We start from the raw sequence: 18,115 nt of genomic DNA, 5'->3' as shown, positions 1-18,115 counted from the left end.
TCAAAAAATTCGAACTCGAGATTTTGATAAATACCCATGTTTCAGACCTCCTATAGTTCGAAAAACAGAATTTTAGATAAGACAAAGATAACTCAAAAATGCTTTGAGCTGGACGAATGAAATTTGGTTGTACGGCCTTTAAACCAAATGTGTAGATTTCTATCAAATATTTAGTAAAATACATTCAGAGGAGGTCTGTCTGTCCTGCTGTTCAAATGTAAGTTAACACGAAAATTATAAAAAGAAGAGAGCTAGATAAATGAAATGTGGCTCACAGATTTAACATCCATAGACATCTTTCAAATTCTGAGCAAATCTAAAAAAGAGTTGACCATCTGTCTGTCTGTACTATTAGAAACATATATAAGCAATAACTCAAAAACGCAATGATTTACATGTATCAATTTGGTATGGCATTTTGTAACTACAAGTGTAACTCTGTGTCAAGTTTAACTCTCTGCCAGAGTTTAATCGCCAAAACATTCGCCAAGAATGTCAAGATAGATTCATTAAAAATGCTGAATTCACGCTAAAGTTTAATATTTCGTAACTATTGTATGTCAGTGTCATGCAAGATGTTCGCTGGGATAACACCTTTATTAGAGAGTGTGCGAGAAAGTTATAGGGAGACCACTCCTTTTGGCTTATATTCTTTTTTTCAAAAATGAGAAGCCGGCGCCGTTTACTTATTTTTTCTAAATTGTCATCTACCTGATGGCAAAAGACTGCTGCTTCATTCATAAGAAAAGAAAAAAATTCAAGTATGTGTATCAGAGGCACCTTCATACTTGAAATAATTCACGCCTCCCAAGTCTCATTTATTTACAGACAAAAAATTATGATTGGATACTTTTTATAACGCACCTAATGTATTATTTCAACAAAAAAATAATAATAATAACAATTTAAAATTAGAAAAATAACTTCTTAGTGTTGCCAGTTTTATTTCTCTACAATTTTTCTTTGATCTCAATGAATTCTCCAAACTTAGATTTATATTTACACAATTGGATAGCAATTAATTTTCTTTATGAAAAAAAACCACATGCAAACAAGCGCAGAGGTCTCATCAAAAGTTTCTCACACATTTTTTAATTAATCCATCATCGACCTTTTCTCCCACATAAAAATTGGATATTTTCATCAAGGCCGTTATTGTCAGAATCTCGCACACATGAGAGTTTTGTGCTTCCTAACCTAGTGAAGAAAATCCGATTAAATATTTTGAACTCCTTTTCGTTAACAGAATTAAAATTTTACTATAGTCTGTGTAATTTATGTAGGCGTTTCAAGAACGCTCGTTTTCCCTATTCTTCACTCTTTCTCCTTCTCCGTTGCCATGGTTTTAACAAAGCTTGTTTTTTTCCACGCCAGTACATTTCGGAAATACCTTACCTTCAGAATACCTTAACAGCTGTGTAAAAAAACAAAAAAGAGTGACACTGCTATCTGCCTCAGCGTTGCGAAGCAAACAACCGGTTACGAGGTAGAAAGTGTGACCTTGAACCGCCTACAGAAAATACACAGGCTATAGCAAGATCAAGTACAAAATTTCACTTATCTGTGTCCCGGTTTTGAGTCATTACATTTACATGCATACAAACATATAGACAGACAGAGCAGCAATCCTTTGAAGAATTTGGGTTAAAATTTAATACAATTCTGCACGTTGGATGCTGAACTCTTATATCAAACTTTATTATTGCAGCTCTTTCCGACTTGTATTTTGATAGCCGGACAGACAGAATATCATTGAATGGATTTGTCTAAAATTTGATAAAAATATATGAATTTGCTGCAAAGATAATATACCAAATTTCATCTCTCTAGCTCAAAGTGGATTTGAGTAATTAGGTTCACAGATAGATATAATTCCAGGAAGGTCTGAATTCTATAGATTTGTAAAAATCTTGAGTTTGAATTTTTTCTCGATTAAAACCTTTTTCACTGTATACTTTATATGCAAAAAAAAAAAATTAATTTAACAAGATTAATCATGATAAAATGTAATTTAACAAGAATAATCAAAGCGAATATTTCAATAGCTCTTATCTAACTAACCAAAAAAAAAATCACTTTGTTTCTAACTAACGCTTTAACGTAACTTTAAAAAACTTTCGTAATATGACAGTGCTTGGTCTGAATAGCTTTTTGAGACAAAATATTGTTAAGCTTCAAATTTTGATAGTCGTATAACTCATATTATTTTAGAAATATTTCACTGCTATGTTCGTTGTTCATTTTACATATACTATAAATACTTTTTATATATAATTTGTATAATATCTCAGAGAATTATTCAATAAAACTTTCTTCGATTCTGCATAAAGAAATCAATTAACTTAAGAAATAATTTATTAAATATAGCTCATAATACAGAAGGTCTGCATAAAAATTGAAAATTCATATTCTTTAGAACATTACTTGACTCAAACCACATAAAATGTAATTATTTACTACATTTAAAACATTTTTCTTATTAGATGTATATGCCTATTATTATGCCTATATTTCAAAGAAGCATACATAATAATAATGCAATACTGGTAAAAGCAGTTAAAAAAATATATGTGATTAAAAGATGATGATGAAAAATGCTTTATTCATTGCCTACGCGATTTCGAGCTTCAAAAACCCCCTAACCAAAACAACATCATGTTCTCACATGATAAAAAGAAAGGGAAAAAAAAAGGAAGGAAGAAAAAGAAAGAAAAGAAAAGAAAGACATTAGAGAGAAAGGGGATGGATGAAGAAGTTTTGATATAAACTTAAGAGATTAGATTGCTACAGGACGGATATCATAAATATTTACGGTATTTAAGTCAGAGTTGATTAAATTACTTTTAAGTATTGGAATAAGAACCGTTTTTGTAAATGAAATGAGCCAAACCAATATTATCAATGCATAAGCCATCACCAAAATGGCAGATTATAAATAAATAATATCGCCAGATAAATTTTTTGAAATAAATGATAATTTAAGGTATGTGACTATGTGCGGGATAGATTTTTTGAAAAACGCTGTAAAATAGATATATTTTTGAATTTTTGCATAAAAAAAGATTGAAAAAAAACATATATGGAACGAAAATATACCAGTTAAGTGATAATTTTTTAAAAAAAAAAGATTAGAAAAGAGGGCTTTTTTTTTGTTGTTGTTGTTGGGAGAGGGGGCGGACTGAAAAGAGGTATAAAACAAAAATCTTCTAGTTTAAATGGTTATTAAATAATTTACTTATAGGTTTGCAAATAGCTTAAGAAATATATTATCTAATTTCTGAATTAAAAAATAAAACGTATTTTTATCCACTCTTTAAATATAGGACCTCAGTGATGAACAGCATGAAATTTTCTATTTTGTATCACATTGAGAAGCATTAAAATAACTATAAAATATTTCTAAAAGAATAGATTACGTATTCTCTAGTTCAGGTACTACTAAACATATCGACATATTATTATATTAAATTTGAACAAAAAATATGCGTTAGATTTTAATTGAGGTTTTTTTGTAAGAAAATGCTACCGAATATTTAAATTTTGAAAAAACAGCATCTAAAAAATATAAAACAGCATTAAAACGTATGCAAATGGAAGTATAGAAATCAATGTAACTTCCCAAAAAATAGACATGGAAATAAAATTCAAATAAACCTGATCAAACATAAAGAACATTAAATAAAAAAAAAAAATAACACTTCATAATTTTACAAAAAAAAAAAAAAAAAAATGACTTTTTAACGTAGTCATCTATTTTAAATGAAAATTCTGCGCCAATAAAAAGTGAACTCCTGTTAGACTTCTTTCTTAAATTTATATTACAGTCAAGCTCAAACACACTCAAGCATCAGTCAAACACAAGACCTTTTAACGCTTTTATGAAATAGTTTCCGGAGTGGAATATTTTTTATAAGAACATCAAGCGTGCATAATTTTTGAATTTCTTAACTCAGTGTACTAAAATTTTGCAAACATTAACCTTCCCAACAAAAATGTCCGTTGCACTAAATACAAAAAGAGAGTGGGGGCATAAAAAAAATACTTTTTGGAACATTTTTCGGCAGCCCCTCTCCACGGCAATGAGACGGAAGAAAAACCAGTACAAATTCGACCCCAATCCCTCAGATGAAGCTGATTGGGAGAGTTGACTGACCGACGGGGGAGAGGGGTTTTTCGTTCGAAAATGGGGGATTACGATGTGTGGGGTTGGCAGCGGCAAAGGGTTGAAAATTAAAGCAGCCGTCCCGAGGGAGAGTTATGTCATGGGGAGAAGGGATAACTGCTGCACACGCTGCGAAAAGTTGCTAAGCATGAAATGAATTCAGCGTCGTTAATCCGCTCCTATAATTCTAAGTGTCGAATATCCATAATACTCAATTGGGGACTGCTACCGAGGAATGAATTCAAAGAAAATAAATAATATTATATTAAAAAGGCGAAGCAAACATTTTCTATATTTATTCCCACATTTTGAATAAACAGCGAGATTAAGAAGCAGAAATGCAAACGATTGCGAAAAAGAGAAAGAAATTTCGATTCTAAATCGAATACAAGAATTCTTACGTTCTTCATTCTTTTTTTTTTTTTTTTTATCTTTTTAAATAATAATAAGAAACAATTTATTCTATAATTACGAATAAATTATGGAATAATTTGTAATGTTCTATTGTAGGCTTCTGCGGTGGAATGAAATCAAAACAATTAAATAATATTGTATTAAAAGAGTGAAGACAACATTTTCCAAATTTATTTCCTCAATTTAAATTAACAACGATATCAAGAAACAGAAATGCAAACGATTACGAAAAAGAGAAATAGTAACAGACTTTAAATGGAATACAAGAAATCTTTCATTCTTTTTTTTTTAAAAAAAATCTTTCTAAATGATAATAAGAATCAATTTATTCCGTAATAATAAAGTGTCAAATATCTGTAACGCTCCCTTTTGAGCTTCTGCGGTGGAATGAAATCAAAACAAATAAATAATATTATGTTAAAAAGGCGAAGGAAACATTTTTTAACTTTTGTTTCCTCAATTTGAATTAACAATGATATCAAAAAATAGCAATGCAAACGATTAGAAAGAGTGAAAGAGCGACAGACTTTAAATCGAATACAAGTATTCTTACATTTTATTTTTAATCTTTTTAAATGATAATAAGAATCAATTTATTCTATAACAATGAAGTGTCAAATATCTGTAATGCTCTATTTTAGATTTCTGCTGAGAAATGAAATCAAAACAAATAAATAACATCGTATTAAAAAGGTAAAGAAAACATTTTCCAAGTTCATTTTCTCTGTTTAAATTAAAAAACGAGATCAAGAGAAATGCAAACAATTACAAAAAAGTGAAAGAAATTTAGATTCAAAATCTATACAAGAATTCTTACATTCTTCATTCTTTTCTTTTTTATCTTTCTAAGCAATAATAAAAATCAATTTACTCCGTAATTACGTTAACTGTATACATAATTTTTAAAAGAACTGTATTATGAACAGGTTTGGAATTCTGAGACCAGCTGGAAATTTTAAAAAACTATAAATATAATAAAAATTTTTAAAACATCTTTTTTTTTTTTTTTTTTTTTTTTGTAAATGCAATAAAAAGAAGAAAATATTTTTTTAACAAAAATCTAGAAATTAAATTTGAAATCGTAACAGAACAAGACGCTGATGGAAATCTTTTCAGTAAATTACAATTCAGTTTCGTAATTCCTACCTATTTATTCTTTTTCCTATAGATTTTAAACCTTTTATTTTCATCTCCAGATGTTTTTTTTTTCTTTTTAGTTTTTATATATTTTAATTTAACTTAATCTGTTTCTCGTTTATAAAGACTTAACTTTGTAAAAGACTTTGCATTTACTTCTAGAATATTAGAATTTTAGAATTTTGTTCACTTATGTATTTTCAATTACATTACACTTTTTAAATATTTTTAGAACTTAATAATGAATAATTGGACCAATTTAATTTAATTTTGCCTTTTTGCTGAGGACTCCACTTTATAGTGAATTTGAGAAGCAATTGATTTCAGGATTCCATAATATTTATAAAAATGAATTATAAATTGAAAGTATTATAAATTAATTAATTATAATTTAATGAATTATAAATTAATTGAAAAGAATTAAAGCAAAAAATCAATTTTTAGAGCACTAATAAAAAATGCATTTTTTAAAATTATTTTTATTTAACTTATAAAAATTTAATTTGCTCCTTTAAACTCAAAGTACTTACTATCGATAAAGTCTCTACTGCATTTATTTATGAATTGCAATCAGTTTTCAATTTTTTTATGAGTGCCTCATCACATTATTTTGGTCTTGGTTAGCTTTTTTATGTATTGTATAACTTAACTTTATTCTATAATTATTATATTGAAACTTTTATTGTGGTATTGTGAAGACATAGTTTCTATTGTTGCTATATTTGACTAATTATTTTCAAAAAAAAAAAAAAAACCCTGTGATTTTTAAGCTGATGTGATTTGGTAGCTATTGCTCAACTTGAGTATTTGGCGCTTTCTCCAAGATGGCGTTGGAATTTATGTCGGTTTCCAATATTCGGTCTCGACAAATGTCGCTTGTATCTTTCTGCTAGGTGCGATTGCTTTGTGGCGGCGTCATAGTTACTTATATAGTACCCCCGTTTGGCCGTTGGCTTAGTAGGGATTTGTTTATCTTATCTTATCATTCATCCTCAAGAATAGGAAATGAGAGAATAAATCAATCAACTAAGTAAAGCTATTGGTTTTCGATCGATATGGCCTAGCTAGTGTCTTTTACCTTCCGCCTCTCCAACAGATAAATCAGTGACTCCTTATCAAAGATTCAATGAATCAATCAAACCTTTAAAATTTACCATTTTATTTATGTCAATGTTTGGCGTCGTTTAATCTCATAAAAAATAACATAATTCTTATGCTTTAAAAAAAATTATTTTTTATTTTAACGAAGATTTTAAATAATAATCACAGTTAATTATCTTTTTATCAGCATGTGGAGTCAAATAAAATAAAAATAATAGCAATAATGCTTTTCATGTAACAATCAATTTTATTTTCGGTTTTATTCAACGTGCTTTGTTTTTAGTTTAAAGGTTGAAAATAAATGGTTCAGAGACAAATTTCCTGTAAGCATGAATTTTAAAGTGTTCATTATTTGAATATGGAGCTGATATCTACTATAACGATCTAAATTAATTAATTAAAATAAAGAATTCCACATTGCATTGATCCGATATATAATGACGATTGAATTCAGATCTCTCTTTGCAAGTGATGAACTATCAATCGAAATTAAAAATGTTGTTTTTTTAATTCCGTATTGTTATGTTTGTAAAGTGAATTTGAATTTAACTGTGCATATTTATTAAAGGAACATTGCAAAATTTTTATAATGATTTTTTTTTTTTTTTTTTTTTTTTTACTTTCACAAACACGCAGTACACAAAGAGACACTGTCATAATTGTCAAACAAATTATACAAAAGATTTTAAAAATCTTCGCATTTTATATCTGAGGTTAAGTACCTTGAGTTCAAGCACTCTGCCCATTCTCCCGGAAATCGGCAATCACCATTTTCACATCTTTAGAATTATTTCTACCTTTTTATCTGTGAATACGCCTCGAGGCAGAGCTATGAAATTTGGTATGCGAATCTAACATGCCAAGTTTAACCCTTATGTTCATATTGTATAGTATACCACACATGCAACTTTATAAAAATATACTACCACTATAAAATAAAAATGTATATAAAATATAAAAAATATAATATATATATATATAATATAAAATAAGCTACCTATATACATTTTTTTTTTTTTGCTTTTCTTCAAAAAAGCAATCTTGCCACGATAAGGGTTAAGATTATCAACTAATATAAGGTTTTCTACCAACTTTCAGACGAAATCTGTTGGAGAAGAATTTGTCTGCCTATCTCTCCGAGGCTATATTAGCTCAATTGTTCAAAAACACATTAAGCAAGAGAGATGAAAATTTATACATAATTTTAGTGTCACAAATGTAGAAGAATATTTAATTTCGGACCAAATCTTTCAAAAGGGTGATCGTCTCTCTTCTTGTTTATATGTATGTATGTGGAGACAATAAACGCAAACGTGGGTAAATGCAGTTGCAAATTTCGAACTATACACACTAGGCAGCTCCCTAAAATCTCTAGGATTAGAGGAAAGCCATCAGAAGGTTGGTTAAAAAAAACCGACACATAAATATGTTTGTAAAAAATACAAATTCTATGAAAATACAAATATTAGAGTTTTTGTAATACTTTATTTAATAATTGTTCTTCTATACTAATATATAAGGTTCAATGTGTGTGTGTATGTTGGCGCTCTACAGACCAGACCGTTTGACCTACAGCTACCAAATTTGGTGCATGTATACCTTGGAGGTCGGGAATGTGCACCTGGGGTCCCTTTTTTTTGAATTTTTAATTAGAATTTTAATTATTAATTAAAAACTAACTTTCCTGCCAAAAAAATCTTTGCATTTTCCCCACCGCCAAATGAGTGCGGCTTCAGTTTTTTTTCCCAACAGTAATGAGGCTAGGCTTAAGATTTTTCGGCTGATTATTTCAAACGATTCTATTTATTTTCTTAATGTTTGATGCATTTAAAATTGAACATTGTTAATGAATCGATCTTTCAGATTCATTCTGAAGTACTTTTGAATTAAAATAATACAGAATAAAGGAAATTTAAAATTTCTAATCTGCATAGCGTTACCATAGCGCATTTGCTTTACTGTAACTGGCGTTGAAAATTCACGCATGCGCATTGTGTTCTGATTTTTGACATGACAACCATTATCAACGGATGATTTAAATTATTTTTAGGTTAGTTGCATATTTTTGTAATTAAATTGTATTTATGTTAGTTATATATTTTTTGTTTACGCTTATAGTTTTAAGTACATCGTTTTTTAAGTAGTTTTTTTAAACCTGTTTTCAGCAGATTATTTTAAACGATTCGTTTTATTTTCTTAGTGTTTGATACATTTAAAATTAAACATTGTTAATTAATCATTCTGGTCATGATGAATCTGAGAATATTTTGTTGACAAATTCTTGAAATGTTACATAAATTAAGAAAGATATTCTTTAGTGCCCATAAAGTTTAAACGCTCAGTGACTGTTTTCAGTAATCATATTACAAAAAAATACTTTGTTTCAGTAAAAAATATTATTATATTCATTGCAGATTAATCCTTTCCACTTTAATTTAAAGTATAAATTCTACGGGAGCTAACAGAAAATTAGAGAGGTACATATTATGTACAAGCATTTAAGCAAAGGGGGATTTATAATAATGATCGATAAATAAAAACAAACACGTATTCACAAAATTAATAAAATGAAACAATATTAATATGAAATAAATAACATATTAAAAGTATGCTGACATGAGATACTGAATTGACCATCTTATTAGAACCATCTTATTGACCATAATGCGCACTGCCTAGAGTCGTAAAATAACCTAAATCTGCAGTTGGATAAATGAAGTTTGGCCCGCCGTGTTATGATTAAACTTGTAGATTCGCATTAAAAACGGTTGAAAATAAAAAGTTAAAAAATTTGTACTTGGTTCTCACTATAACAGGAATATGTAACTCAAAACGTTGTCTTATTGAGTCACAGCAAACGGAAGTTGGGAAAGGGGGAGAGATACTCACTGTTGCGGACTTACCAGTGGTGTATTTCTAACCTACAGTCACTCGCTGATAGCCATATTTTCAAAAGGATCTATTTTCTTTAATGATTTCCCTGCTTGCCAAATAAGTAAGTAAGTAAAAAAGGCAAGTTCTATAAATGATAAAATATTCAGTAGTATTAACATTTTATCGAATAAAAAATGTTCAAATTCTTACATTTTTCATTTATGTTTTCTGAGCATTTATAAAAACCAAGCATCTGCTTCTATGACATAGTATACAAACCTGGATGTCGAACAACCTGAGGTCACAATAGATAAATAAAATTAACAAATATTCACAAAGTTAATAAAATGAAACAATTTTAACCTAAAAAAATAATATATTAAAAATGTTCTGAAAAGTGAAACTAAATTAATTATCTTATTAGAAGAAGAGTCTCATAATGTGCATTATCCTCCTGGCTTGCAAGATATCCAAATTCACCACTAAAATTTACATTGACCGTGAAGGTATTTTTGTCTTCCTATACACCTCTATCCCCAGGGAATGTAGAGTTATATATATATATATATATATATATATTATATATATATATTAAAAAAAAAAGATGCGTAAAGAAGGGTGTAACATAAGTGATTGGGAAAACCGAAGACAAATTACCCCTGCCAGTTAACTTTCACTTACAGCAAACAAAATTTGGGATATCATAAAAAAAATTCGAGAGCTTTTGATATATTTCCCTGCCTTGAATGTGTCTAAATCAAAAAAGGCCATGTCTGTTTGTTAGCGAACAAAATAAGCAAAAATGAATTAGATAAATGAATCGAAATTCCACATGCAACCTTTGCATCTACGTTATAGGTCAGTACTGAATTCCGAAGAAAATTCATCAACGGGAAATTTCTTGTATGTGCATGTGCATGTGTGTGTGTGTGTGTGTGTGTGTGTGTCCATGTAAAGTTATCAACATTGCTTTTAAAATGCAATGCGATCAATAAAGTTTTTAAAAATTATGAATGATTAAATAATTAACGTGCCTGCACATTTTAATAAAAAATTGTGTTCCTTAAATTTCAAAGAAATCATTTATTACATATTCACAATTATTAAAATGGATCTAAATCGATATAATATAACTAACTGCATATTACAATCATACTACTCAAAGTAAAAACTGCTCTTTTCCCCCATTCACAAATTTCACCACTAATAGTGAAATATTGTTAATACAAAATTTTCTTTTTTACTAATTTGCTTTTTCACCATTAAGAAGAGTTAATTCACGTTCATCGATCCAGCATGTCTAGCCGGAATCTCCATAAGATGTTTGTCTTGAAAAAATACATAATGAAACCTCGTTTAACGAACATAATTCTTTCCTGAATTTTCCTTGTCATGCAAAACACTCGTTAAGCCAAGAATTTTTTTTCCCTTAGCAATCTATGTAAAATAGGGCGCGGCGTTGCATTCCAAAAAATATCCAAACAAATGTATAATAATGTAATTTATTATTTACAATGCATGCGTTTTTTACAAGAATATTGTCCAAAGATATTTATCTACGGCGTCATCATTTATGACACAGCATTAATGAATTTATAATGCGCAAGACTATTGCCTTATTAGGGGGGGGGGTGCTTCTCAACATACGATTAAATAATTTCCCATGTTTTCAGCATCTTCCTTATTTCTCTGGAAGGTTGTTGCTCTGCTGAAGTTCTTATTTCTTCCCTTGCTGACCTAGTCTCCTCCGTAGCTTTTTGCTGTGACACAGAATGGAGCTCCATAAGTTCTTCGGTAGTTCTGGCTATTTCTTACACTAGCTCATCGATGTTGTTGCTATTCACTTCCAGCTCATAGTCTCGGCCAGAGACAAAGTCTGGAATCGATTAAGACTTAACAGGCATTTGTTCAAATCTCTCGCAGTCGCGTTCGGCAATGCTATCCGGATAAAGCTTCTTCCATGAGGGTATAAGGGTTCTCGTCAAACACACACTCATCACACACTGATGCAGGCCAATCCAATATGGGACGACATGATGGCTCCTCGTCACTCGTTCGACGAAACATCGCTCGTTAATCGAATCACTTATTTATTTTCTCGTATACGTGGTATAGAGAAAGTATTGTGATCATCAAAAAATTGAAACTCGAGATTTTGATGAATCTTTTCGTTTTAGACCTCACTGCGTTCGAAAAACACATTTTTTTTAAATATCTGTCTGTGATAAAGATAAGCCAGAAACATGAGCTAGACGGTTGAAATTTGGTATATGGTCTTTACTCAAAATTTGCAGATTTCTTTCACATTATGAGTAAAATCTGTTCAGAGAAAGTCCGTCCGGCTGTTCGAGTATAAGTTAACACGATAATTGCAAAACGAAGAGAGCTAAATAGATAAAATTCGGTACACCGATTTAACATCTATAGTGTAGATACCTGTCAAATGTTGAGCCATATACAACAACAGGTTTACTGTCTGTCGGTCTGTACATTCAGAAACATGTCAAAGCGATAATTCTAAAACGCAATGACTTGAATATATCAAATTTATAATAGGATTTTATGACTACAAGTGCAGTTTTGTGTCATTTTTTTTTCTATCGTTTGAGAAAAATGTGTCTAAAACACAAATTCGATTTTCGGATACTATTAACCACATGCCAAGAATTATGAAGCATGCCGCTCGCCAAAAAAAATTCGCCAAAGATGACACGACAAAGTTAGTAAAAATACTAAATTCAAGCCAAAAGTTAATATTTCCTAACTATTGTACACCAATGCCATGTAAGGCATTCTTTGTCATGACAAATTTTTAGAAGTTATGCGAGAAAGTTTTAGGGAGACCATTCCTGCTGGTTTACATTTTATTTTACTCATTGTGCAAGGTTTGATTGTGTTCATTATTCAGTCAGACATTCCCATTAGCTTGAAATATTTTTAGTACAAAATTAAGTATGTTTCAAAACTATCCGATCAAGAAAATTTACTTTTTTTGGTGGTCACTGTATTTTGATTCCATAAATTAATGTTAGATTGAATGAAACTTTTTAAAATTTTTGATAGTTACTCAGATCATTATTGATTCGACAGATACCATTATCGATCAGTGTAGCAAAAACGAGTCAAGAGTTTGGATTTAAATCAGTTTTTACTTTTTCGACGCAAAATAAAGTCTTAAAGTCGTTAAAAAGTTTGAATTCGAGATTTTTACGAATCTCTGCTTTTCAGAAATCCCTGTTAGAAAAATACATTTTTAGTTTTTTTATTTATCTGTCAATGAACACAATAACTCGAAAACGCCTTGAGCTAGACGGATAAAATTTGGTATATAATTCTTTAGATCAAATTTGCATATTTCTATCAAATTTTGTGTAAAATCTGCTCAGAGGAAATACGTCTGTCCAACTGTTCGAATATAATTTAACACGATAGCTACAAAACGAAGAAAGCTAGATGGATAAAATTTGGTACATAAGTTTCACCTCTAAAATGTAATTTCTTATCAAATCCTGAACCAAATTTGTCAAAAGGTTGATCCTCAGTTGGTTTGTACCTTTGGATACATGTAAATGCAATAGTTTGAATCAATGAAATTTGGTATGTGATTTTGTAATTACAGTCTTAGTTCTGAGTCGAATTTTGGTTTTAAATTGTCAAGATGAAAGTGTCCAAATTTCACATTCATTTTTTTTCTGTACTTTTTTTTCTTTTTTTTTCTGTTTCTTAGCGATTAATAGCTAAAAAATATCATCAATCGTAAACTAATAGATTCGTTGAGAACCATTGTTCGTCAATAGCATATAATTAATATTAGATAAGTAAGTTTCTTACAGAGTACACGAGAAAGTTTCAGAGAGACTACTCCCTCTGTTTCAAATCGTGTCTGCAAACACGATAACTGATAAATATTTTGAGCTATATGTATGAAATTTGGTGCATAACCTTTTTAACTAATTAGAAGATTTCTATCAAATTTGAAATGAAATCCAAGCGCTGGAAGTTTGTCCGTCTGTCCGTGTACAAGTGAACATGATAACTGTGAAACGTAAAGAGCTAGATAGGGAAAATTTGGTACACAGCTTTAGCATTTAAATAGTAGATTCATATCAGATTTTGAACCCTATCTATTCTCGAAATGACCGTCTGTCTGTCTGTGTATTACATGCTTGTAAACGCGATAACTCAGAAAGGCAAAGGCTTGAATAAATAAAATTTCATGTGTGATATCGTACTAAAATTGTAATGTATGATATTATAGTGCCTATATTATAATAAATAGCAATAAAAAAAGGGGTCTAAAATCAATTTCGTGTTCTGGAAGAGAGAGAGGATAATGCAGCCTTTATTTCGATATTTGCGAGAAAATTTCGAGGAGACCTCTTCCATTGGTGGAAGAGTAACTTTTAGAACTACTATAATTGTTTGTTTGCTGAAATCAGAAAAATGTTTTTAAAGGTTATTGTTGTTGTTTTTTAGTTTAAATTTGTGTTATAATGACACGGTGGATTTTAAAAATGTATTGTCAAAATGGAAATTACAAAACAAAACAAAAAGTGACAAATATAAAATAATCGATAAAAATGTAATAAAAAAAACGTAGATAAAGGAATAAAAATATTCCTCAATAAAAACAGCTGCAGCGAAGATTAATTTGAAATGAGCTATGATATTTAAAATTTGAAGTACGAAAAGGATTTGTAAATACTTTGTATTAAAATCAATGAAAATAATACAAGAGATTACAATTGAATAATACAAGAGATTTCAAGGATTCATATTATTAGAATATAAATATAATACTACATACGTATTAAAATTAAATAAATTTTTGGGCTAATATAAAGTATTTATTCCGTTATTAATAAAATAAAGCTCATATTATTGTATAGATGAGGGGAAAAAAAAATATTCTATGCAAACACGTAAAAGAAAATTTCAATAAGATACAAAATCTACTAGCCAAATTTTTTATATTTAGTTTGAAAAAAAAAATGCTTATATTATTTTCAAATTCAGATCTTTCTTTCGGATTAGAGAAGGGGTTATGTAAGGGGCACATTTAGGGAAAACAACTGGGCCAAAAGTAGAAAAAAAAATAATAATAACAAAAGAGGGAATGCGAAATTTAGCTGCTGTGGATAAAAAAAAAATGTGTGTATCAACGGTTTCCCCTTTTTGGCAGAGAAAATTCACCCATTTTCTGTATAGGATGCACACAGGAGGGAAAGAGGGAAGAAGGGGGTGGAGAGAGAGGGAGACCAGCACTGTTTTCTGAACTGAAGTTGAGGAGAGCAGCAGGAGCGAGAAGGATAAAGATGGCGGCTAGCGGCTTGGTTGAGCTAGCCGAAGCCGCGGCTATTGAAATGTCTATGAATCGCAAAATACCTCTTGTGCAGTTAGTTAATCTAAAAGGATACTTCCAGGACACTTACGAGAAAAACGGAGTACGAAATGGTTCGAATATTACTAAGTGTTTCGAGCAACTGAATGGCGGTCTCCCAACGAAGGATATAGACCCGTATTTAAAAACATCGCTTGCACGAAATTTCAGCGAATTTTTTGCAAAAGAATCGTTTAATAATCGTCTCGGGAGATCTCCTAGCACAGACAGGTAAGTGTGTGCATTCAAATACATTCTAAAAGTTTGCTATGACTGAAAAATATAAATAAAAGCACCTCTTGTTTATATGAGCCTTCGCCCCCTCAAGGTGCCATTATTGGAATAGTCCTCTTTCAATAATAAAAGTACAGAAATTATCTGTGTTTTGATTATCTTTTTTACTTGAATGATATCATATTTTAGATAATCTACATCATGTTTTTTTTCGTATCAACAAAAGTAGTAAAAAAGCATGCAAAAAAAACCATTAATCAATAATCGATTTTTATTTAATGACTGTCTAATTAATTGCACTTCGCTAGATTTGCCGTCTAATTTTTTATTTATTTATTTTTCCAAGCGCATGATTTATGCTATAAATATTAAACATATGCCACTATTTAACAAAAATATTTAATTAAAATTTAATATTCCTTTTATGTAATTAAAAAAAATTCTAATATTTCTGTACCTTGGTTTATTTTTGAGTACTTTTTAGAAAGTTTTATAATTACAACTATTGTCTTGCTGAATTATTTCAAAAATTTCTAAATTTATTAAAAATTGTTCTCCAATTTTTTATTACACTATTTCTCCTGCAAATTCTTGTGTTATACACTGGGATCATAGATTCAGTAATATTTTTTATTTACATGAACTTCTTTTAAAATATGATAAACTCATTTTATAAAACTTTTTTACATACACTTTCATGTTATGATTTTACTATGAAGTTCCTTAGGTACATTTTAAAAAGTTATTTTGTCTTGTATTAAAAATCAAGATACTTTATTACATATAAATAAGGCCTGAAAGTTTCCTTTCAGTAATTTTTATAGCTTCTTAAGTTCACCTTTACTTCTCATTTATTGAATTTCAGCTATTTTATATATTTTTTTATGATAGCTATTCGAAAGTTTATAAAAAATTTAATTTAGAAAGAAGCAAAAAGTCTATTAATATGTATAAATTTAATGCATAAAAATAATAATAAAAGGTATTTTATCACATTTATTTTGATTATTGATTTTTAAAAATTTTTTTTAACCAAATTAGTATAGCAACTTATGATTCAAAATATTTTTGGAATGGGAGTACTTACTTTAGTGTTTTATTTTTAGTCATATAGTAATATTAGTTAAAATTCTTACTAGCACAAGTATTCCCTTAATTAATGCTCTTTTAAAATCAAGTTCATTTGAATTATTGAGAACATATAATTTTCATTTTAATATAATGTTTACTGATTGGAAGTTATTAATTTAGTCATTGTATTTTTATTTTTTTTCAAGGCTTCAATTAATTTTTGAAGCTTTCTTTTCTATATTATACTCTTATATAGACATTTCAAAAATGAACTTTTAGTTATTCTAGTTCTAAAATGTCACACTAATATATGCCCTCAATTTCAAAAATATTGAAATTTACTGTTATGATTGATATGGCTTTTCCATATGTCAACATAATTGTTTTGAAGGTTTTGTTGTTATTTTCAATGAATGCAACTTATTTTTAGAATTCATATTTAAAATAAAAAAGCATATATAATTGACATTGGAAATCATATTGCAGATTAATTGACTGTTTTTTGTTTTAGGTTCCAAAATTACTTTTTTTTTAATATGTATATATTTTAGGGAAGATATTTTAATTTTTAGAAACATGTTCTTATTTTTAATATGGTTTTTAGTTGTAGAAATGAAATGAGTGATTTAAATAATGAATGAATAAATTATATACCCTTATCATTAAATTCTATAGATTAGTTAAGGCTAAAATACTGGTTGATTCTCAGGTAAATAATTGACAATGTGAGATAATCAGGATTTTCAGATGAACAGATATAAATTATATCATTAGATTATACCTTATGTTATCAACTTAGGTAGGTTATTTTATTTATTTTGAGACATAAATTTAGAAATATTGTCTTTGCTGAAAATTATTGTTATTGAATATAAATCTTTTGAAATGATCATTTGTCAATTGGAATTATTTGTATTTGTTGTGAATCCAACCAGCATTTGAACCAAGCCACTCAAGGGATTTCAGCCATGCTATCAGCCAGTATTTGGATATAGTACCAGTGGAAAGTAGTAAGGTGACCTTCACTGAAAGTCATTGTCATTCAAAGGAAAACATTCCTTTCTTTTCCCTGGGGCTGTTTATTATTTTTGATAACTGAAATCTGTTAATTCAGAAATAATATTTTTCAAAAGATAAGGATTTTTAAATTAAAATAGCAATTGCTCTTAAATCAGAGACCCCAGTGGGAATAAGAAAATTTTATTCACAAGACTAAAATATTAATTCTCATCTTGATTAATTTATGATATTAAGTTGTTAGTTGTTGAAATCTGTAAATTATGATATTTTGATTAAATTCCAATAATAGATTTTGATAATCCACATTTTAGAGTCATTACCAGTAACTTTCATTGTCACCTAAGTAATCCAATCATGCTATCTATTTTTGGAAACAAAGGAAAATAAAAACATGACCTTCACTGAAAGCTGTTGTTATTCAAGAATAAAGTATTGCCCTTTTTGGTTCCTTATGTTAAGTCTTTAATTTATTTTAAATGATTCTGCTAATTGACTAATTATACCCTTATTGAGGAACACCAGATAAGAAAATATGTCATTTAGTGACTAATTCATTACTGTCATTATAGTCTGATCTTGAACAGGATCATAAACACCTTTTGCTAATGTTTATATGAAAAAAAAAAAGATGTTCATTCTTCCTCTTTATGAAACTAACAAAATTTCATTCAGGGTTTTAATACTGAGTAATTTTTTTTTTTAATGGAAAATTGATCTCTTTT

General features: G+C 29.0%; 1 protein-coding gene across 1 annotated transcript in view; it reads left to right on the top strand.

Annotated features, from left to right (window-relative positions):
* Nucleotides 1–14,975: 14,975 nt before the first annotated feature.
* LOC129987942 (zinc finger protein aebp2-like) overlaps nucleotides 14,976–18,115 on the top strand; it is a 42,365-nt gene continuing 39,225 nt past the window's right edge. The window contains exon 1 of the mRNA XM_056095955.1: nucleotides 14,976–15,299. Within this exon, the coding sequence (XP_055951930.1) occupies nucleotides 15,004–15,299 (296 nt within the window). The 5' untranslated portion in view covers nucleotides 14,976–15,003. The remainder of the gene's footprint in view (nucleotides 15,300–18,115) is intronic.

Source organism: Argiope bruennichi, chromosome 10 (genome assembly GCF_947563725.1).
Source record: "Argiope bruennichi chromosome 10, qqArgBrue1.1, whole genome shotgun sequence".
Taxonomy (NCBI): domain Eukaryota; kingdom Metazoa; phylum Arthropoda; class Arachnida; order Araneae; family Araneidae; genus Argiope; species Argiope bruennichi.
This window is presented reverse-complemented; position numbering and strand designations above follow the sequence as displayed.